The 24,061-nt window shown below is 39.6% G+C and overlaps 1 protein-coding gene across 4 annotated transcripts in view; it reads right to left on the bottom strand.

Moving 5' to 3' along the window:
• Positions 1-24,061, bottom strand: part of LOC124168120 (mitochondrial uncoupling protein Bmcp) — a 110,712-nt gene that overhangs the window by 41,482 nt on the left and 45,169 nt on the right. For all 4 annotated transcript variants that reach the window (XM_046546242.1, XM_046546243.1, XM_046546244.1 and 1 more), the window contains exons 5-6: positions 17,446-17,564; positions 7,172-7,232 (exon numbers count right to left, since the gene is read on the bottom strand). In XM_046546242.1, the coding sequence (XP_046402198.1) occupies positions 7,172-7,232; positions 17,446-17,564 (180 nt within the window). The remainder of the gene's footprint in view (positions 1-7,171; positions 7,233-17,445; positions 17,565-24,061) is intronic.

Genomic DNA, 24,061 nt, shown 5'->3' with positions numbered 1-24,061 from the left:
CAGTTATGTCCAAGCATTTACGTGATTTACGACATTGAGTATACTCCGCACGCTCCCATTTTATGTTCTTCTTTTGTTTGGCCCAGTTATCAGAGGGAGAGGGAGTTAGTTCCCCCCCAATCCTCTTTCCCCTGCTTCATTGCTATAGTAATATAATAGGCTTTGCCTTAAGCTTGGGAACTTGCGCTGTAGTGAAACCCCCTCCATCTTATCCCGTGTTTAGTATGGTAGTTGTAAGTGCAGCATTGTCGTAGTTAGGTAGGCATCCTTACATTGACTCATTGACTTCGCCTAATGGAAAGCAAGAGCAACATTACATGCTGTTGCATGCTATCCGGCGATGTACATTTCATGTAGTTCGATCAAGACATCGTCAGATATTGCCATGTAGGAAAATCACAATTATGTATTACCAATATGGTAAAATAACAATCTACCTTCGGTTAGCGAGCGCGGACTCAGCACCGCCGAGTAATTTACCGTAAAAAAAATTGTAAAAGCAGAATTACTGTGCTGATAGCAGAAATCCTCTTCTTAGGACCAATCATAGTGAATCTTCTTTATCTCTTCTTCATTCTTTCCAAAATTCTGTATGATTCAAAGTTTCATATCAGCAAACTGTGATGCACTTCCCAGCAATCCCTTAAATTTGTTTAAACGAACGGCTTGACTTACACGTGGGTCACCCTCAAGGACTATGTACTCAGCGAGTACAATTAAAATTCGCTATTTCCTACACCAGATCCTTTGAATCTCTTGGCAATGATTAAAAGCTCTTATCTACAGACTCCTATGTCATAAATAATATTCCACTCTGAATTTTGCTACGCAGCATATGCGTCCTCACATTCCCATGCGGTGCTTTTATTGTAGGTATGTAAACTGCTCAGGGTTATTTTTTTCGGAGGTTTAGCTTTTGGAGGCTTTGAAACTGAAGATTTTGTACATTAAGTAAAATTTTTATATTTATACCATCGTAATCGCTCTATAAAAAACCTTCTACCTACAGTCCGGCCAGCGAGAGTTGTCCCATGGCAGGAGGGGTGGAGAGCCCTGCACGGATTGCAGCAAATTACGTACTGCCCACAAAGTGCACCTCACAAATGCTTTACAGATTGGGGAAATCAAATATGTAATACACGAAGGAGGCTGTTTATGGAGCCCATATCTTTTTAATATAACTTCTCCATGCATGTTACATATATCGTCACAGAGCTAAAAATATAAGAAGACAATATTATGTATCCTGATATCTATTTGTTAGACAAACATAACCATGTTCACAAAATTTTAATTTATCATTTTAGTTTCTGGAACACCATTCTAAATTATAAATATGAGGGCAGATCGGAAAGTAATGCAATACAATTTTTTTCTCCCCTGGTATTGCAGATGGATTGTTGAAATTTCACAGTCATATAGTTTCAAGTGTGTGCTTTGAGGGTATCTTGTTTTCACATGCAGCTCCAGCGAGACAAGCCTGAACTATGAAACAAACATGGCACACATGTTACTGTTGTCCATGTGCAAAGAGCAGCGAAGTGTTGTTCAATATATTTGTGGCGTGTATGGGGACAGCTGTCTGCACTGTAGCAAGGTGATGTGCATTCTTCTAAAGGCCGTATCACACTAGCGACTGCGACCGCCGCTGCGGCTGCGACTGGCCCGTCCACCAATCAGAGCGAGGCAGCCGATGCTGCGACTGCGACTCAGAAGAATAGCCGACCGTCTATTCTTCTGAGTCGCAGTCGCAGCCAATCAGAGAGCTCTATTTTAATCTCGCGTGCTTGCGGCAGACGTGTTTGTTTTGGTTACCGTAGCGAGGGAAGTTCAAGAAGGTTGCGAGATAACGCTGAGATAATTTCGGATTTTTAAAGTGAAGATGGAAGCCCAGCATATTGGATATTGGACCCGAGTACACAGATAAGTAATTATGAAGTACGTTTTAACATATTTTAGGATCAATTTCAACAATGCTGCTCCCTATCAATTCTTTGGACTTTCGTAAACAAACAAGTCACAAGCAGAAACGTTATACGTGCGCATGCGCGACCGTGGCGTCGGCCGCAATGTGTGATGAGGTGCAGTCGCAGCCGCAGCTGAAATTGCGGTCGCAGCAGCAGTCGCAGCGGCAGTCGCAATCGCTAGTGTGATACATCCTTAAGAGGGCCGTGTGAACCTTTGCGATTCCCCACCCTCAGGATGCCCGGTACATAACAGTTTCACCCTGCAAAATGTCCACCCCATTGAGGCAACAATCTTGAAGGATTGGAATGTGCACCTTCATGCAGCCATTCAAAATTTTCAATGGTGCAGAGTACGACTTTGTTAGTGACACGTTGAAATTCCGCAAAGTTAGTGCTTGCTGGGTGCCTAAGACCCTGGCGGAGAACCACTAGGGCCAGCGAGTGATGACAAGATTGGATTTGGACCCAAATTTGGCTCCAGCATCCACCATTCAGTCCTGACCTGCCACTGCTCGACTTTCCCCTGTTTGGTCTAATGAATTTCCTGGCCAGCCAACACTTTGCAACTGAAATGCGGAAGTGAAATCAGCAGTCTGCAGATAGCTCTATTCCCAACAAACAACCTCTATGAACTGGGCATATTGAAACTCGTGGTGATGAGAGTATTGTGTTGATAAAATTGGTGACCATTAGTAGGCCTAAAATGAAGAATAATTTGTAAAAAGTAGGCCTAAGATGAAGAATAATTTGCGATTTTTTTGGTTTTTGTACATACAGTAGAACCTTGCTTTTACGCCCCTGCAATATACGTTTTCCCGCAATTTGCGTCATTTTCGTCAAGTCCCGATGATTTAAGTATCTCTACAATGTTAAGTCTTCCCCGCATTTACGCTAATGAAATTTCAAATGACCCGCTTTTTACGCCAAGCCGCCAAAGGGAACATGGCGGATAGCGCACTGTAATCAAGAAGAAAGTGTGTTAGAGATTGGAGGTAGGGATAACCTTTTTGCAAGAAGGTTGTAAATATAGGAAATGAAGCTGTATTTACAACCTCCTTGCCTTTTTGGAATACCTGTCACCAGTGCCACTGTCATTAATACGGCCTCTTTGAACTACTACAATAATTCCTTCTTCATCTGTTTCTGACCACACTATCGCGGGATTTCTTGAGACAGGTTGTTTGCGAAGTTTAAATTTCATTCCATTTGTTGGTGGTAAGTATTGTAGGTTTTCCACTTCACTTGTAAGCATCGTAGTTACGAATATAGACGCTATGTTTATATTCGTTGTCGTTCTCGTGATAATCCACGCACTGGTTGTTCTCCTTCGCGTACATTATTACTAAGTTCTTCAATTAATTTTAAAGTCGTTTTAATTGTAATTTCTTTTTCCCTGCTTTTTTTGTGACAGCGTCAATAAACGCGAATCAAATACGTAATGGCCCAGAAATGAGAGAGGAAAACTTTTTCAATAGAAGATAAAATAAAAATGTTGGGAAGAGTTGACTCGCATGTATAGGTTCATGTGTTTCCCTTGCCGAAGAACTTGGGTTTCCAGTGTACGTCCACATTAAACACTGTTATTAAAATTCGCAAAAACATAGAAACCAGTGCAGTGGAATGCGGACCCAGTGCAAAGAGGCGAAAATATGTTAAGTACTCAAATTATGACGGACTAGAAGAAATTTTAAAAGAATGGTTTCAATGCACCAGGTCCTCTAACATACCCATCAGCGGAGTTATTTTGAAGGAAAAAGCGCAACATGTGGCAATGAGGCTGGGAATTGAAGACTTCAAGGCTTCAAACGGATGGTTAAGAGGGTTTAAGACAAGGCATAATGTTGTATACAAAACAATTTGTGGTGAGCCCAATAGTGTTGAACCTTAATCAGTGGCACAGTGAAAGGAACATTGTTTAAGTGAGCATGTAGTAGGGTATGCTCCAAAAGACATTTTCAATTTAGATGAGACAGGCCTTTTTTTCAATACACTTCCCCATAAAACTTTAAGAGTTTAGAGGTGAATCTTGCCATGGTGGGAAGCATAGCAAAGCTTGTTTAACAGTATTGTTAGGTGCTAATGCTAACAGTAGTGAAAAGTTAAGGCCATTTGTCATTGGAAAATCCAAAAATCCCAGATGTTTTAAAAATATCAAGACATATCCCACAACCAATGCCGCTAATACCAAAGCTTGGATGACATCACATTTATTTCAGGAACAAATGCAGGCTCTAGATGCCAAGATGGGTAGAAAAAACCGAAAAATTGTAGTATTTTTAGACCAATGCTTAGCCCACCCAAAAAATATGAATTTGAGGAATATAAAACTGGTGTTCTTCCCACCAAACTGTACCAGCCAATTACAGCCATTAGATTTAGGGATAATCTATGCATTCAAATCCAATGACCGCAGGATTCTAGTGATAAAAGCAATTAATCTTATAGACAGTGGGAGGGACACTAAGAGCTTCAAAGTATCAGTTTTTAGATGCACTACACTATGTAGCACGATCTTGGAAAGAAGTTGATGAGGGAAAAATTGCAAATTGTTTTAAAAAAAGCAGGATTTAGTTTTTCTGAAGACTGCAACTTGGAACAGGATGGTGAAGAATCACTGGAAGAAGTAGAATCACTGGTGGTAATACAGTAAACTCTTGATTTTACGAAGTCAGTGGGACCAGAAAATTGGCACTTCGTAAAATCGAGTTTCGTAATTTCAAACCTTTTTCATAAGTCACGAAAAAATATTCGCTTTTGTTTCTTCCGCCCTTTTTTGTCTTTAGTGGTCTTATTTAAATGTTTTCGATGGTTATTCTCGGTATTATTCATAGAAAAGGCTTTTTGTTATCGATTTATGCTGTGAAAGATCATTAAATAATTATACCACCATAAAATTCCCATTTCTCGTTCATACTTCAACATCAACGATCGCTTAAGAAATTCCCGACCAGTTTAGAAAACGTAATCAAATAATGAATTGCAAAGTTTATTATAAGAATTTAATGTTATAAATTTGTGGTTAGGAGCGAATAACAACTATTAAGTTCACGTAAAATATATATTTGTTTCCAGCACCCACGGAATTTTAGCGGCAGCCGGCCTAACCGCCATTTATGCCGCCCTCTATCGCTCAGTGACGAGAAAAAAAGGAAAAACGAGGGCCTCCACCCGCTTCCAAAATAACCTTCGGTATTTAATATTTCGAGTTACTCCGTATTTTCGGTTGAATGTGCTATCTTTTCTATTAGTTATTTTCATTGAGATTCAGTTACGATTATAAATTACGTAGGATATGATTATCTTCTGGCGAATATTTGAAGTAAATTCTGTTTGAGTTCTCCGTCCGGATACTGTGCTCCGTCATCTTAGCAGACATTGCTACGAAAGACTTTATTCTACATCAGGACCATATTCTTCATACCGGGTGTGAAGTGCTATGTTCATATAGTATTTCTCTCTTCTTTTATGCTGACAGGAGCAAGGTTCCAACCGGAAAACGACAGGAGAAACATCTTCCATTATCGGAGAAATAAAGAGGGAAACGTTATTATCTGCAATGATTGTTTTCCTACAAGAGTTGTTTCATCATTTCTCAACATGTGTGAAGTATTGGTTCACTTGCGTGAATTCCCAAAAATGACACGAAAAACCTGTACATTCACCTCATTTAGTTTTCGTGTCCCTTTCTCCACCGTATCGAAAGTTATGCAAAGAATCATTGACGTAGAGAAAAGATTTTCTTAGCTTTAGCACTAAAAAATAGTCACGCCATAATCGTAAATAAATATAGTGAGGAAAGAGCAAAGAAAATAATTTCAATTGAAACGTCAGCAGAGTCCCATGAGGTTTTAGGCGAACCCTTTCTCTCCAAAGTTGCACTATCATTTACGATTTCACACTTTTGATGAACCACAGTTGGAAGCACTGATTTTTTTAGCTACATACGCTGGCGTAATTAGTTTTGTTGACAAATATTTCGCCATAGTTCGTATAAACGAATGCCTTTCGCTCCTGGGGACCGATCCAGCGTTCGTAAATTCAAAACATTTCGTAAAATCGAAACTTCGTATAATCGAATAGCACCATGTATTTACCATAGGCTTTTCGCTGGGACCGCACTATCACTTCGTATAATCGAAAACTTCGTAAAATCCTGCTTCGTATAATAGAGAGTTTACTGTATAACTTTGGGAGCCAATGATCAGTTGCCATTATTTGGAGATGAAATAAGTTTTTCAGATTTTGTGGGAGTGGATGAGCTAATATCAACATGTAAGTCACTTACTATTGATGAAGCTATTGACCTGCATGACAGTGATGAGAGACATCAAGTGAGGAGGATGATGATGATACAGATATGCCAAAGGAAAGTGCAATCAAGGCTATATCTGCAGTACGTGCACTATGGCTACATTTACCAACTGTTGCAGGAAATGAGAGAGAATTCGAGCTGTTGGACATCATAGAAATAAAGAGTATAAATAATTTGCACAAATAGAATGACCAATCAAACAAAGGTAATGGAATATTTCCAGAAGAAGGCTAATTAAAAGAACATATTGTAATGGTGCTTCTTTTTTCATCACTTAATTCATCCCAGAATGTTTAGTTTCAATCGGTGATATAAAATTATTTGCTTTAAATTTTGAGAAGACTTTTTGAGAGTTAAGGTTGATACATATTGTTTTTAATTAAATGTTTTTTTAACTTTAATTAAAGGATTTTAAGTCAAATATTTTTTTAGTTTGTCCAAAGATTAAAATATTTTCACTTCAGAAGTTTTTTTTTTGATTTTATGGAGTTAATGGAATATGTTTATCCGTTTTACTTATTTATCAGCAATTATATGTGTTAAAGGATCTCTTTCAGAAGACTGATGTTTTGTATGATCTACCTCACTGAGAGTTCAGTACATACTAATAAAGAATTTTTTGTTATCATAGTTAAAGGTTTAATACTTACTATTTATTTAGAGCATGATTTATATGAAAATTAGAACATTTAACTATATTTAAAGGATTTTTTTCATTAAATTGTGCCTAACCTCGATTTTACACTTTCCCGGGATTTACACTTTTTTTCCTTGTCCCCCTCAAAAGTGTAAAAGAGGGGTTTTACTGTATTAAAATTTTTGGGAAAAAATTATTGCGCATTAATTTCCAATTTGCCCTCCTAAGATAGCATAAACATGCAAAATAACATACCCGTATCACATCCAAAGGTGTTGATGAAACAGCACTGCCAAGGCTAGCTATAAGACTCGACCTACATGGAAGACCAGAAAAGAACACAAATCATTATTTGCACCAAAATAAAGCTAATTGCAGACATTAGGTAAGGTGGGGTAAGTGTGACCTCCCTCAAGGAAGATCGTACGTATTTCCATTCTCAAAGCAGGTGGCGGTCATGCAACATATTCCACACATTGTAATGGAACCTGAGCCAACTACTTCATAATACTTATCCCTCAAAGTCACATGCTTAGAAAATACACCCTTCAGTTCATTTCATAGTCATAGTTGGTTGTGAGGGGAGGTTACACTGCAGTTCCTCAGAATCAGCGCATCGAAGGTGTTAGGCAAGTACGATACCATGTTTTTTCTTCTTCATTGATTATTTTTCCTTGCTTTAATTGAAATTTTGGAACTCAGGTCATTATATTTAGTTCATATGGGAGGTTGCACTTATCCCATGCTGCAAGGTTGTAGCATGGACTAAATTTTTAGTTTCAGATTAAATTTTTAGTTTCTGTCTCACTGTTCTAGCGTAAAAACTTATTTATATAAAAGTTTCAAAATATCGTGGGTTATAAAACTAGGTTGTTTAAATAGTGTCCTCACATGAACTTTTATTTTGAAGGTTTCTTTGATAAAGAAAGCTTTCTTAAGTTAGTTTTCATACAATAAATACCTCGCATTGTGCTCTTCCTGGAAAAATTGCATCTTTGTAGATGTCATAACCAAGGTTCTACCCAGGAGATATTGTTCATGCAAAGTAAAACTTGACACCTTTCCTGCACCATATGAATATCAAGCTCATATTTTTAGTATATCTATGAGTATTTCCTTCACTCGGTTCAAGAACTGGTTGCATAAATTCAATACTTTCATGATTACTGTGGGGGTTGCTGTCATAATATTGTGGCATTACGTCGTTAAATCTTGAAGATTGTGCACGTAAGCCCCAGGCATAGGGAACTCCAATCGTCGGTCACAAGCTGGTTCAGGGAAAGACTCCACAAACAAGAAATCAGCACACAAGAAACAATTGTCAAAAAAATTTACGAGTTATTTTCAATCAATATCTATTTGAAGTAAAAGTATTCAAAATCAGAATTATAACAGAAAACAACAATGATAACTAATGATCCCATAGGAAACATTACCAAACTAAGTACAAGCTGTATAATTTGGCTAAAATCACCCATGACAGTCACGTCAGGGATTTTGCCAAGGAGTCGAGGGGTAAAAATGGCGACGTTCAATCAGCTGCGAATCTGCCCCCGAAAATCGCCCCTGTTGACTCGCAGCTCCGCCAAGCATCACTCATCCCCGCCGGGGTAGGAGGGGGGAACAGCGTGCAGGCTGGAATTTTCCCCTCAATCTTCAGGGTTGGAGACATCACTGGGAGATTCATTGGAATTCATGGAGGGGAGAGACATAGTGGGGTGACGTGTTGGAGGGAGAGAGAGTTGTGATAGGACTATGGTAATACTTTTCACTCCAAACGGCAAACTTGCGCCTCAGCACCCACTTCCCCTTGATTGCCAAGGAGTAGGTATTCCTCCGCAGGACTCCCTATACACCCATGTCTCGTATAGCACAAGGGATGCGTTCCTCGGGGTCTTTGCGCTATACGAATTTGCGTTATACGAGAGCGTTTTATCATTGGGAAGATAGGGATGCGTTCCTGGTAGCATATGCTATATAGGTCTTGGGTATTGAATTTCCTCTAAAACATCTATATTCCCATAAAAAGCCTAAGAAAACATTATTTACATAAATGTTTATAGTTTAAAGCATCTTTAAAGATAGTATGCACGCATTCAAAGACTTTTATTCATGCTAAAAAAAATTCTTACATGCTTTTGAAATTCCCTCCTGTCGTGCGGGTAGGCTAACATCTGCTATCTCAGGGGATCGTAATGCGTTGCCGGCAGTTGACAATTTTTCAAACTAGTCTAAAAACAACTATGTGTCACCCAGGCCCTTTTGTCGCTCATCAAAATGACAGGAAAATACTACTTTAAATGCCATTTCATAGCTAGCGGAGTTTATGAATGATAGATCATTTTAATTTGAAGTCCTCCGAGTCATTAGCAGCTACGTGAAACAGTCTTTAAATGCCTTGAAACCTGACCCAGGTTTTCCTTCCCTGAAAATGAATGAACGAGAATGCATTCTTTTCCAAAAGAATATCGTCTCGTCAACACTAAAAACTAGTTGAGGGGGAAAGGAGCCACTTTCAATCACAGCTTGGAGTTCATCAGAAAATGTTGCGGTGACTGCGCTATCAACACTTGCAGATTCACCTGATATCGCCGCACTGAAAATACCTGCTTGCCGTTTAAATTCTGGAACCAACCGGAGCTTTCACTAAATGTCTCGGAGCGATTACCACTCTCGTCTTTTTGTACTGATTCACTATGAACTTTCCGTATGTGCAGACCGCTTGGTTGAAGTTGGTGCGGCTGAGGTCACTGATATTTTAACTTCGTCTTTATTCAGAATAAGGCATCATGCGTTTAAACTTCCGCACAATATCGCTTTGTCGTTCTCCATTTTCAAAGCAAAGCATTGACCTGTATCAATTTCTCTTCTAGGTCTATGGTTTTTCTTGATAAATTCTTGATTTTTCTACCCGCATTCCTATTTTTTGCCATATTCCTCTTGGTTTTTACTCTGTATGGCTCTATCTAAATCACCTTCCACTGCCGAACTGTATTCCTGAGACGCAGAAGGCCTATGACTGCGGGGAGGGAACGAAGCCATTGTGTTTGAGTCTCTATAGCGGACCCTTTTATGTGTTGATGCTGTTCATGTGCAACTCGGCCACCGCTCCATGGCTGCTATTCTGGATGGAATAGCATTATGCTATTCTTCGATATTGCAACCGATGTTGCTATAATATAGCGTATTGCAACGCCTATGCTATTTGGTATTCAGAACGGTTGCAATTCGTGTTTTTACTACACCGGAAGACGTAATTCTCAGAATAGCATAGGCCCATAGCAATTCACTATTCTGAACGGCGAATTGCAACCGGTAGGGTTGCAATAATATTACGCGGTCTTCGAGGCCGAGCTATTCGGTATTGCAACCCAGAAAACGTGCGCATTGCGATGTCGAATTGTTTTTCTGAGGTTAAAGTAACCTAATCAAGCATTGAAAAATGGAATAATAGCCAAAAATAAAATGATATCAGCTTTATTTTAATTAAATAATAGTAGCATAAGTGATGAATATTTAACTAGTTAAGTGATTTGGTTAGGAATTAACATTCGAGCTTAATATATGAAGCACAAGCTTGCTTCATCGATAGTACGAAAACAATAACAATTAATGCAAAGAATTACTACCATTAGCCCAAATTTTACGTGTTTTATTCATATTTACAATTCATAATTTTATTTCATCACTTGACTTGCTACTAAAAATATCCTCAATGTAGGCTATCAGGTCGATTCTTGAAAAATTTCAAGCTTGTGTTAACACACTAACTCGCCAAACATAATAATAGTTATAGCTTTCAATGAAAACCATATATTACCATAATAATACCATATGATCAGCCGTTCATTTCCTCAATTGGACAGTATATACAAATACATGCAACGAGTCGAAATTGTTTTCCCCACTATTCGCTACCTTCTACAATTAAAACTAAAAATTTACTAAATTATAACAGGGGCAGTCGACTTGAATTACTTGCTTGAAAACAAAGGATTTCTCCGAACACCAATAAAGTTTCCGAACAAATATGATTCACCACAAACGTTTAATGGAATATTCATGTACATCATAAACGCAATATATATCATGTGGAATTCAATACAAATTGTTTCCTCTATAGCCAAGCAAGTTATTCACACAATTAATTTTCAGTATATCGGCACAGTTCAGGGTCTATAAAAAATTTCAGTGAGCACATTGAAATCAGCTGATACGAAAACAATGATAACTGACACAACAGCACTTTCCACACGATTCACTATTGCTAGATTCACTTTTTCACAGCTGTTCCATCATCCTCAAATTCACCATCACCTCCCTCTGCTTTTTCCAAATCTGCAGCTGAAATATCGATACTATTCCATCGTAATACATGAAAGCACAGCTGTGACATTGCCACCTACTTCAGTTCCTAAACAGAGATTGAATACTGAAATTAGGGAGTCATATAATGTAAAGTTAGTATTAAAAACGAAAGCTTCTAGTCCATACAGTAAAGCTATATCGTCACTATCAAAGCAATAAAAGTTGGTACATATTTATTTTGACATGCAACGAACAGACAGACTTCGAAGCCTAAGACAATTACGAAGAAAATCAAACATATTTAGCTTTCAATGATTATTTCGCATAACATATATCTCACGATAAAGGACCGATCGGATATAGGTAAATGATTCAATATTTATGCCCGATAAATCATCATTATAACAGTAAAATTATGACCTAACCCACTTGTCTGAAGCCATTGGGAAATTATCAAAACAACAACAATCAGCTGATTTCCTAAACGAGATTTTCAAAGCGTATTATATAAATCCACGGTTTAATATAATTTTTAAATGCAAATGAAGCAATTATTTGTAATTGCAAGTCAATATTCCGTAAAATACAGAAAAATATATAAAATATCTTCTCCCTCATTGGTTGCGAAAACTGTTCAGAAAGTTTTTCATACAGGAAGGGGTGGAGCTTCCAAATAGCTCGCGCAAGAAATAGCATGATGCTATTCCGAACAAAATTATTACTACACGTCATTCAGAATACGGGGTCGTTGCAATAATGACCCGCAGAATAGCATATGCTATTTTTTGCAACGCTTATCCAGAATAGCAGCCCATTTCTCCCACGTGAATACCGATGACCTTGAAGGCTTTAGTGTAGACGGCATAGACCCTCTACCTGGAAGTCAATCGCCAGATAACCTATGACGGCAAAAATATGTCTCAAACCGTATTGCTGAAAAAATAATCATTTCCACTAGCCCCACGCTTAATTAACGATCTAAATTATTTATTAACATTCTGTTAAGGAGACGAGATAAATTACTTCGGTAGGCCGGCTATCTGGACCTAATGACGAGTAACACTTTTAGCCATGCACAGCAATGGATTTCGATTAATATATAAACAAAAAAGAAGCTTTGAGGCAAGCAATAATATTAAGATGCATAAAATGATAGAAATTTCGTGTGCACTTCGCGCAAGTTCACATTTTATCACAAAAGCCTTTAAGATTTTTGATTAGGCTACACTGCGTTGCAATGTTTCCACGAGGAACATATTTGCGCTATATCGAAATTGCGCTATACGAGACATGGGTGTATAAGTCTTGCTCTCCAGGTACGGCTGGTTCGGATGCTGATTTCGGAGGCTGATTACGGAGGCTGATTACGGAGGCTGATTATCGGAGGCAGAGTTTCGGAGACAAGAGTTTCCAAGACTGAAGAGTCTCCGAGCCTTTGAGTCGAAGGGCCTTTGAGCGAAAAACCTTAGCGCGAAAAGTCCTTAGCGGGAGAAGTTCTGCGGATAAGTTCAGAGGAAGTTCAGAGGAATTCGGAGGAATTTCTGGGGGGGGGGGTTTACCAGAAATTTTGGGTGGGGGGGGGGGGTACACTAAAAGATGCCACAATATGAGCAATAATTATTACTGAAAGGTAAAATGGTGCGCAATTACGTAAGAAAAACACAGAAGGGACTGATTTATAGTGAGAATGACCTACATAAAGCAATTGAGGAGATTTGAAGTGGAAGAATGAGGAGAGAATGTGCTAACAAACATTTTAAGATTCCTAAAACCACTCACTCTTCTTGACCATCCAGAAGGACAAAGTGTGTGGCATCAAGTCAGCATCCCAGAAAGAAAATGGAGTGCACATTTTAAAGCTGCCTCCACATTTTAGCCACCTGCTTTAACCTCTCGATTATCGCATAATCAGCTCACTAAAAACGAGATGGGATTTTGAGCTAACAAATGTCAGAAAAAGAATGTGGGATTAAATTTATCTAGGCACCAATTTTCTAGGCTAATTGGAGACATTTGGTGAAAAACTAGAGATGGGTTGAATAGCATTTTTCTCAAATTCATACATCGAGTGTGAATCTTCTATATTATTTCCACCGTATAGATACCTTTTTCTCAACTTATACGCAACCAAACTCTATTAATGAGGTACTAAAATGCACAGAATTTATCAGAGAACATGCGATGGCATATCTTACTTCCTAAATATTGCTTTTGTTTCCTAAAATTGGTTTTTAAATAATTAAAAAAAAACAAAAACCGGTAAATATTCCTGACATTAGCGGCACACAAACTGATACATTTGTTCATTTGCAACAATATCTCGCATTCTTTAAATAACTTTTATTAAAATGCGGCTGATTCCAAATTCAAGTCTCCTGTTGGTACGTAAGTATGAGTCATCATGTGCGTTTGACAGAGGATAGCGTAATTACCGTATAAGCGCGTGTAAGAGGCGCACCTTTTTTCCCAGACATTGCAGCCGAAAATGGGGGTGCGCCTCTTACACAAACTTCTAATCTCCCCCCACCCTCCCCTTCCCCGGTCGCAAGTCCAAGGGGAACTGAGTGGCCTTGATTTTCAGCGTGAGTCAGTCATCTGAAACCCTGGGTCAAAATCAAGCGGCAGGCAGGGGAGTTTCTCCCTTAGTGACGTATTTTTAAAATGCTCCTGTTTGAATTTCTTGCAAGCATCGCGCCGTCACGTCGGTACCCCAGAGGTGAACATAGAAAAGATCGCGCGGGCTGATTCGCTCCGGAGCGCGCGCTAAATTTACTGCCGCGAGTGGGCGTCCCGCGGCATTTATACTGCATATAGTAATCGGTTATCAAACGTAGATAAGCGCGTATTTTTGAATGACATACCTGGTTAGTAGTCAAGATCTGTCTTGCCGAGTAATTTCCATTACGCTGAGGACCTGATTTTCCAAAAATCATCTTCGGACGCTAATATGAGGATTTTTGCAACTGAAAATTATATTGGAGTCAAAACCTGCGATTTCAAAACTTCGAACGAGTGTGTTCATTGTTGGACTAAATTGTGGATGGAAGAAATCAGAAATGCTTATAAGTGAAGAGCACGGAAGGAGAGGTCCAGGGGAAAGAGCACGATCCCACCGTCTTCGAAGCAAGCAACGAAATACGGAGGGGAAGGAGCGCACTCCCTCCCCTCCGTATCTCAAGCTACTAGGCTATGAGCGAAGGAGCACGGGAAGAACACGTCCGATCTTGCATGTGACGTAGTTGTCTTCACAGCGAAGGGGCGAAGGCGCAGCAATGTGATATACGCAGTTAGCGTTGCCTAAAGTTTCCAGTCCGTCTCGTCTTGTTTGAATGCGCTTATGCTACGCTTGTTTCTTCCGAAATTGACCTGTTTGGACTATTTTGAATATTAGTAGCCTTGTTGTAACTATAAATCTTTGTGTCAAACAATTAGAGCTTAAAAAACTTAAATTCTGTCAGATATGCGTCGCGTTACATCTCTTTCTTTTTTTGAACCTCGTGCATGTCATACAATTATTGAAAGCTATCGAGATATCCTCGGGCTCAGTAGATGACTCCCCTTGCATTTGGCCTCCATAAACTGGGAGATCGATCAAGGTCAGTTGTGAGATGGGGTAGGGATGAAACACGTTTTCATTGTTCCCCTGTAACTTGATGTTTTCCCATTTTCCTGTGGGGTCTCGGAAAGGAAAAATAAACGGCAGAGGCATTGGCTGATGGAGGGCCGAGTGTGGTTCCGTTAAATCTACGACGTGGTTATTATCCTACGGCGCTGAGATTGCCCCGATTGTTGTCTAAGCTCTGGGGAAGGTTCATGCTAAATGCCTGTCGTGTTTTCCCTTAAATTTTCCACGGCTGCAATTCTATTGCAATACTCCTGCGAGAGCATTTAAACAAAATTGTTCGTGAGTAGGACTAGCATCGTAGAGCGACGGAGTATGCGAAGAGAGGATCGGAACTCTTTCTACTCCCTCTTATACCGCTATTACCGCCGCAGTTATCAAAATTTTCTCTTTCAATTAATATTAAAAGAGGAAAATTCGATAGCTGTCGAAATTCCAGGCGTATGTCTGCAACACTGCGCGATAGTATAAAAAAATGCCGCAAAATTTTTTTCTTCATAGCTCCGATGCTCAAAATAGGGGTGCGCCTCTTACACGTGTGCGCCTCATACACAAGCTTATACGGTACTTCCAATGTTGTGTTTAAAGAGGTCCTCTGACCTGAATTTGTACATGAACATTCCAATTAAATTTGTACATAACACCCTGCCTTTTTTTTCTACATTTTAAAATTAGAAACGTACCTAACTATCTGCGGACCTGTATTGACAAGACCGGGGGAAGCTCACTCCAATATCGAATACTGCATTACTGAATATGCATTTTTCCAACAATTTGAAATATAAATTAAAGTTAAAATAAGAAAATGCTGAACACTTTGCAAGTCATTCTACCTCAATCGACTTGGGGAACCGAAAAATCGGGGGAAAAAATCCGAAAACCCCCACCAGGAGAACCTCAATGCCGTGGGATAGTAACTGCGTAGCACAATTCCCAAAATACGCTACCCCCTCCATCCATCAGCTCTCGGCCTCTCCTCTGAAGCTTTCCTCTTCTCCAAAATCAAACAAAAGGCCCCAGCTCGTGCAGAGTTCGTACTATGAAGACCATAAACCAAAAGCTTCAAAAGAAAATATCAAGTTACAGGAGAATAATAGAATCGTATTTCTCCCTTCCCTCTTTCTCCCCCACTGACATTTTTCTGCCTACCTGCTTCGAAGTTCCCCATTTCTGGAGGTCAACTGCTGCATGAGTCATCTATTAGCCCAAAAGATGTCTAACAATGACTTTCGGCAATTGATATTACACCTATATTAATTTACAATAATAAGATACAAAATTGTGCTATAAATCTCTACTGTTACAGTCACAGACGAAGGGATATTTTCTCAGGATATTTGGTTTCTCCCTGATAGCAATTCGAGTTCATCTTCTTATCTCGTGAGAACTTCCAAAGATGAACTGAAAATAATTGAAGAAAATCCGTTGGAAAAGCACGTGTATTTTTACAAAACGCCTTGGATTGTCCGCTAGCACTTGATAGCAGTAGTGGGGGTAAAGCGAACTACCTGCTGAAAATAAGAAGTTGGATGAAGACGAGTATAAGATGGGCATGCTGCTGAAATGGCATTTGGTAGATAAGAATGTTTACATCAGAAGAATGTATATATCATCAATCATAGAATCTATTTTCTGTTAGTTCAAGAGGGAAACTAAACGAAACAAAGGAATAAAGGAAAATTAGCATTGGACATACTTAGAGCTGAAAAAGGCTGAAAGATGGCACCACTTGTGACGCCAAACACCGGGGAAAAAAGACATTGCCTGCAGAAACGTACAAGTTGCATTTTTTTCCATAGATATCCTAACAATTTTATGTATTCCCACAGGGTATGAGTAAAGAAAGTATGTTAAGATACAGAAGTATCTCATAAGAAAGTATGAGCGATGCTGTTGTTGAAGTTTATTCGGGATTGCCACCGGATAAGGTTCTCCATCTCTGCCGACGTTTCGATGGCCGAGTCGTCCATCGTCATCAGGGCTTGATCGTCATCAGGGCATCAGGTCAAGCCCTGATGACGATGGTCGACTCGGCCATGGAAACGTCGGCAGAGATGGAGAACCTTATCCGGTGGCAATCCCGAATAAACTTCAACAACAGCATACGCCGGGAAAACCTCAGATCTTTCTTCTATGAGCGATGCTGTGGTCCACTCCGATTACTCCGCCAGGGCAGAAGACAGTCGGACATCACGGCTGATGAAAAGGTATTCGGGACCCACGGTGACTACTATAGCGGTTTACTGCTACAAATACAAAAGCTGAAACTTTTAGGCCAAGGCATTAGAATGACTTTAGTAACGATATTACTACATGAGTTTCATGATGGCGCCTTCTGTCGGCAGATTTCTGAACTTACTGGCCCCAAAAGCTCTGCACCCGAAACTACTCAACTCGACATTCGTAATGCTGCTTGAATCACTTGAAATGAGTAGCAACTACTCGACTCAACTAGAATTTGAGTACTCGCACATCCCTAGCCTTTTTCAATTTCCGTCAGTTGTATGAGTGAACACGTGGAGCCATTCAATATGGACCAAAAGCAGAAGAGGCACATTTGAAGTGGACAACGCACACACACATTCGATAAAGCACTCACACAAAGTGATTGGACACGGTGTCTCCAAGGGGAAGGGTGAGATGGTGCTTGCAGAAGTCGTAGACAGGCAGCTCCACGCCAGCGATCACGCCTGCCCTCTGCGATGTGGGGCCAACACCCTAGGCCAAAAATAAAAGAAGCATGGAAGGCAGTCAAAAAGTTAACTATCACCTTCAAAGGAAATGAGAGTGGTGGGATTGGAGAGCTTGAACAATAAAAAACAGTCCTGAATAAATACGATCTCCAACATGCACAGAGGCAGAAAAAAATTAATGCACAGCTCATTGGCATCAGAAAGCAGCCAGCTCAGGCACTACTTTAAAATGTCCATCTTCCAAAATTTTGTCCCCTCAATGTTCCTCAACAACCGGTAATGTTTAAAATACAGACTGTCCCAAGTGTCGTGTGTCATTTTTGACCTGTAATTTTAGTAAGTTTCCGTAGAGCTATGTTCATGAAAATTGGCACACTTATGGGGAAAGGTCCTAAGTTTTGTTGAGTTTAAGCAAAATTTTAAAATTTTGACCTTTTGACCTCACAATTTGGGTCCAAACCAAAAATTTGAATTTGCCTTATGGGGTTTCAATGTTAAAAAAATCGAGATAGAAAAATGTCTGAATTTCATTGACCAAGGTGTCAATTCTTATGGTTTCGGACCCGAGAAACCCAAAAATAACAATTTTATTTACGAAAATTCAACCGTTGACCCAGTAAGGTCACCGTCAAGGTCACAAGGGTGGCAAAAAGAATAGCATACCGACAAAGGTGTCGATCTATGGGTTTTATAGGGTGCCCAAGTCATTGGTATTGTCCAAATACCCGTATTATTCACTAATTGACCTACGAGGGTCACAATGGGGGTCAAAGGTCATAGCGTTAAACGTCGGGCCATCATGGCAACTAACGTGTCAAACCATAGGTTTTGAAGGGTCCCAAAGTCGGTTAGGCAGTTCATAGATCAGTATTGTTAGTTTTTTGACCTCCGAGGGTCACAATGGGGGTCAAAGGTCATAGAGTTAAACGTCGGGCCTTCATGACAACCAACGTGTCAAACCATAGGTTTTGAAGGGTGCCAAAGTCGGTTAGGCAGTTCATAGATCCGTATTGTTGGTTTTTTGACCTCCGAGGGTCACAATGGGGGTCAAAGGTCATAGAGTTGAACTTTGGGCCATCGTGACAGCCAACAAGTGGAACCATAGGTTTTAAAGGGTGCCTAAGTCAGTTTTGCAGTTCATAGTTCCGCATAACCGATTTTTTTGATCTCCGAAATTCATAATGGGGGTCAAAGGTCATAAAGAAAATATGCAATGCGCTTACTTCCCTTCCTTCCAAAAATTTTCCATTTCCTCGCAGTGCTTTCCGGCAGGCTTCCCATGCTATCTTAGCTTAATGCCGAAGTTGATCATTTATTTCTCTAAACATCATTTTGATTTGCAGCTCAAAGTGAAAGTCAAAACTCCGTTTAAAAGATATTGGCTATGTCCGAAACCATAAGGTAAAACATAAAAGAAATGGATAAATCCATCTTTTAGTTTCATTGTATCATGCGTTGTGATAAATATTTAACCATTAAAGAGAAATATCATTAAACGACAAAATTAATAGGATTATAAACTTAAATGTGAACATGGAGTTTTCATTGCGCAAGTCAACCATCCAATTGCAGAAATGGTTTTGATTGCCATGCTCTTCTTCTCGAAGCTGCAACATTACACTTTCTAGGGCTTCAAGTTTAGAATATTTAAATTTTGTTATATCGCACACCTGGAATTGTCCAGTACACGCTGCGCGGACAATAGTGCTCAGCGGCAAAAGCATCTTAATGGAAAGGCCAAGACATAGCAATGAGACTGTTGGGTGTTCAAAAATCTCATCAAAGCAGAGAAATACCCAACCAAGTTGGAATGTGAAGTAAGGTCCTGATAAATTTGCAGCCAGTAATGTTTGCAGGACGAGGGTCAGTCAGAAGGTTGCGGTCTTTACAGTCAAACTGGGACTTTCTCTTAACTACTTATTTAACATATTTCTAGGACTTTCATGGGCAAAACTCGCAACCCTTAACTTGAGCGTTACCAATGGAGGTCTAATACTTAAATGAAAAGCGGCATGAATGGGTTTTGCTATTTGCTTGTTGACCTTTAAAACCATTGGGATTTCAGCGTAGTTATAAAGAAAGTCCTATGTGGCGTTAGACCTCCTTAGGACCTTCTTTGAAGAGAGATGTAGTGGAAGAATGTGGACACAGAGTCGGGAAAAAGGATGTCTAGGGATATAAATAATCAAGAACGGCGTGAAACTAAGAGGGTAGGGGAGGCTTGTCGGAAAAGGCAGTGGATATGTGTACTACACCACTCACTTAGTCACCCTTCAAAACCTTTGGTTGGGGAAATTAGTTTTCCTATTATTTCAAAACATACATCTATGACCTTTGACCCCCCTTATGACCCTCGATGGTAAAAAAATCGACAATATGCAAACTGTTACGAACTGCCACACTGACTTGGGCACCCTTTAAAACCTATGGTTCCACGCTTTGGCTGTCATGATGGCCCGACGCTTAACTCTATGACCTTTGGCCCCCATTGTGACCCCCGGAGGTCAAAAAACCAACTACACAGATCTATGAACTGCCTAACCAACTTTGGCACCCTTCAAAACCTATGGTTTGACACGTTGGCTGTCATGATGGCCCGAAGTTCAACTCTATGACCTTTGACCCCCATTGTGACCCTCGGAGGTCAAAAAACCAACAATACGGATCTATGAACTGCCTAACCGACTTTGGCACCCTTCAAAACCTATGGTTTGACACGTTGGTTGTCATGAAGGCCCGACGTTTAACTCTATGACCTTTGACCCCCATTGTGACCCTCGGAGGTCAAAAAACTAACAATACTGATCTATGAACTGCCTAACCGACTTTGGGACCCTTCAAAACCTATGGTTTGACACGTTAGTTGCCATGATGGCCCGACGTTTAACGCTATGACCTTTGACCCCCATTGTGACCCTCGTAGGTCAATTAGTGAATAATACGGGTATTTGGACAATACCAATGACTTGGGCACCCTATAAAACCCATAGATCGACACCTTTGTCGGTATGCTATTCTTTTTGCCACCCTTGTGACCTTGACGGTGACCTTACTGGGTCAACGGTTGAATTTTCGTAAATAAAATTGTTATTTTTGGGTTTCTCGGGTCCGAAACCATAAGAATTGACACCTTGGTCAATGAAATTCAGACATTTTTCTATCTCGATTTTTTTAACATTGAAACCCCATAAGGCAAATTCAAATTTTTGGTTTGGACCCAAATTGTGAGGTCAAAAGGTCAAAATTTTAAAATTTTGCTTACACTCAACAAAACTTAGGACCTTTTCCCATAAGTGTGCCAATTTTCATGAACATAGCTCTACGGAAACTTACTAAAACTACAGGTCAAAAATGACACACGACACTTGGGACAGTCTGTACATCTCCAAAATTGTAATTCAGTGATGTGTTCCGCAGGATAACCACACTTCGATGCCTTGCTTGTGTTTATCAACTTACAAATAATATCTCAGAATGCATCTCGCTTGTACGTTGAGGACTACCAGTACTCTGGAAGATATTGACCCCCGATGCAGTAGCCAAGGAGGAAATCAACAAACATGTGTTTCTCATACATGTTTGTTGTGTTGTGGTGAGTTGTTTATGCCTGAAGGCCCCGACAATAGGAGGAGGACAAGAAATTGCCAAATGAATTCGGGAGGCAAGAGCTAGGCAGCCGCAAATTGTTTTCCCCCAGATTACTTTTCCAGCAGATGATTTCTAAGTCAAACAAGAATATTTTAAGATATTATTTTGTGAGAAATTCACCTCATTCGTTGCAAAATATTTTAGAGAACGCCATTAATGCTTAATTTTGGTTGAATAATAAGAAACTATTATCATTTCAGATCCACCTATCGCCAACTTGATTTCCATCAAGCTATCCCATCAAGGTAGATGCAATGTTCTCCTGTTTAATTACAGTAACTTATTAAGTTTTTTTATGAATGAAATATTTTTACTAAGGAGGTGCTGGGATTAATGACAATCACCCGCACTCAGCATTCTTCTCTTGATTATGTCAAACAAATGTGCTTGTTTTTTAAATATACAGTGAAACCTGCCTTTAGCGGAACCTGAGTTAAGCGGAAACCTGTCTTATCCGGAAAATTTTGTTGGTCCTGGCGGTCACAATTGGGTTTTACGTGCATTGGTGCCCTCTATTAAACGGAAACTGTCGAACGCGGAAACGGAATCGATTCCCGGGCACGTGTTTCTTGGCTAAGCGGAATTGCAAAAAAATTCCATGGACAATTTTTACCGTAAGGAAATAAAATCCTAAAATATTTTGTACAGCCCTCTCCATAGAAAATAATCCAACGGAACCAGCTAAATGTGTCGCACGTTCACTATGATCCACGTCATTATTGATTGACATCCTTGCTCGCAACCGAATAAGAAGGAATCATTCTCCTACGTGCTGCCGAAAGGGTAAGAATACAAAGCAGAACGCTAAGAATAAAGAGAACTGCTGGTTGATTTCCGCCATGCCACAAAACGTATTAATGCTGAAAAATAAACTGGACTTGATCGAGTGCTTTGAACGAGAAAAGCTCTCCGTGAAGCAGATACAAGAGAAGTTTAAGTGTGGAAAGACTCAAGTTTACGAAGCAATTAAGAAGGACGAAATTAAGAAAGACTTTGAAAGAGGTAGGTTCTAAGAAACATATTTCTTCTTTTCCCATGCCACAATTTGCAAAACGACACACCATAAAATAATTGTTGTTTCCGTCGATTATTTTAGGCCTTAGTTTGCATTCAAAGAAGAAAACACCTCTCTGCGAATATGAAGAAATAAACGAATTAGTTTGGGAATGGTTTGTGCGAGCAAGATCGAGGAATATTCCATTGTCAGGCCTAATAGTCCAAGAAAAGGCCAAGGAATTTGGAGTTTCTTGGGGAAAATTGGATTTTAAGGCCTCCAATGGATGGCTAAAGAGCTTCAGAGCAAGACACAATTGTTTGGAGTAGTGTTGTTGGCGAGTCAAATGACGTTGACATGGAAACCGTAGAGGAGTGGAAATGTATGGTTCAAGTAAAAATTAAAGACTATCAACCATGTGATATCTTCAGCGGGGATGAAACCGGAATGTATTCTAGGGCTCTGCCGTCTAAAACATTGTGCGTAAAAGGAGAAAACTGCAAGGGTTTGTATGCATTTCCGAGTTCTATTTCTAGAAATTAGGGTAAAAATTCAAACAGTGATGTTATATTTACACTTATTCTGTAGGAGGGAAGCGCTCAAAGGAGCGTTTGACCATTTTCATTTGTGGGAATATGACAGGGGAGCTCCTAAAGCTTCTTGTCATCGGGAAATCAGCTCGACCACGATGCTTCAAAAACGTTGAAATTGAGAAGCTACCGGTCAAATGGAGACATAATAAAAAGCATGGAACACGGCATTCAATCATGGAAGAGTGGCTTAAAAGTTTCAATGCCGAAATGAAGAGGAAAAATATGAAAGTCATACTTTTCCTTGACATTGCAACCTTTCACCCTAAAATTCACCCTGCGAATGTGGAGCTAGGTTTCCGGCAAACACAACAAGCATCACTCAGCCAATGGATCAGGGAGTAATTAGATCGCTGAAGGCACAATATAGGAAGTACATGATGCGACCATTATTAGCTGCTGCAGATACTGCGAATTCAAAATCGGAGGTGATAAAAAAATATCAGTGCTGGATGCTGTTAATTGGATTAATTCGGCAGTGAAAGATATTATAACATCAACAGTTAAACAATGTTTCGCCAAAGCTGGAATTCTGCCAGAACTGATCCCTGAGGAAGGTAAGGAAAATAATTTACAACCTAATATATCACCAATGTAAATGCATATTTACGCATTTACGTGATTATATATATGACCTTTGCTATTTTAGAGCCACTTGTCGATCTAAGCGAATTGCAGCAAGTAATAGGCATTGACATGAATGCTAAGAGATTTGTGGATTTCGACAACGATCTTCTCACGAGCGATGAAGATGGCTCCTTAACAGCTAATATCAAAGAAGACGAAAGCTGTGATACCGACGATGAAGTGACCTTAATATGTGAAGAAAATAAAAAATCGTATAGAGAAATGTTGGTCTCATTAAAAGAATTAGAAGAATGCAGTCTCAACAAAGGTAACACTGATTTGTATAACATCTTACATGGGGCCATTGGCAACTTAGAAAATTGCATTCTACAGGAAAAAAGGAAAAATAGACAAAAATGACTGATTACTTCAAATAAACAATTTAAAAATAATGCGATGCTGTTCTTTTATTATTTCATTATAATTTCAGTGTAGAATCTGAGACAAACCAACCTTTTAGGCAACGCATGCAATAGACGTGATATGACTTTCGCGGTCTTTTTTGAATAGTCAGACCCTGAGTTAAGCGGAATACTGTCTTATCCAGAAAAAAGTGAAGGGCCCGAGAGATTCCGCTTAAGACAGGTTTCACTGTATTTTTGCGTGATTTAATTGCATGCGTCATACACATGACTCTGACACTATTCTGCAGGGCAACTACAA

Source organism: Ischnura elegans, chromosome 11, assembly GCF_921293095.1.
Source record: "Ischnura elegans chromosome 11, ioIscEleg1.1, whole genome shotgun sequence".
NCBI lineage: Eukaryota > Metazoa > Arthropoda > Insecta > Odonata > Coenagrionidae > Ischnura > Ischnura elegans.
This window is presented reverse-complemented; position numbering and strand designations above follow the sequence as displayed.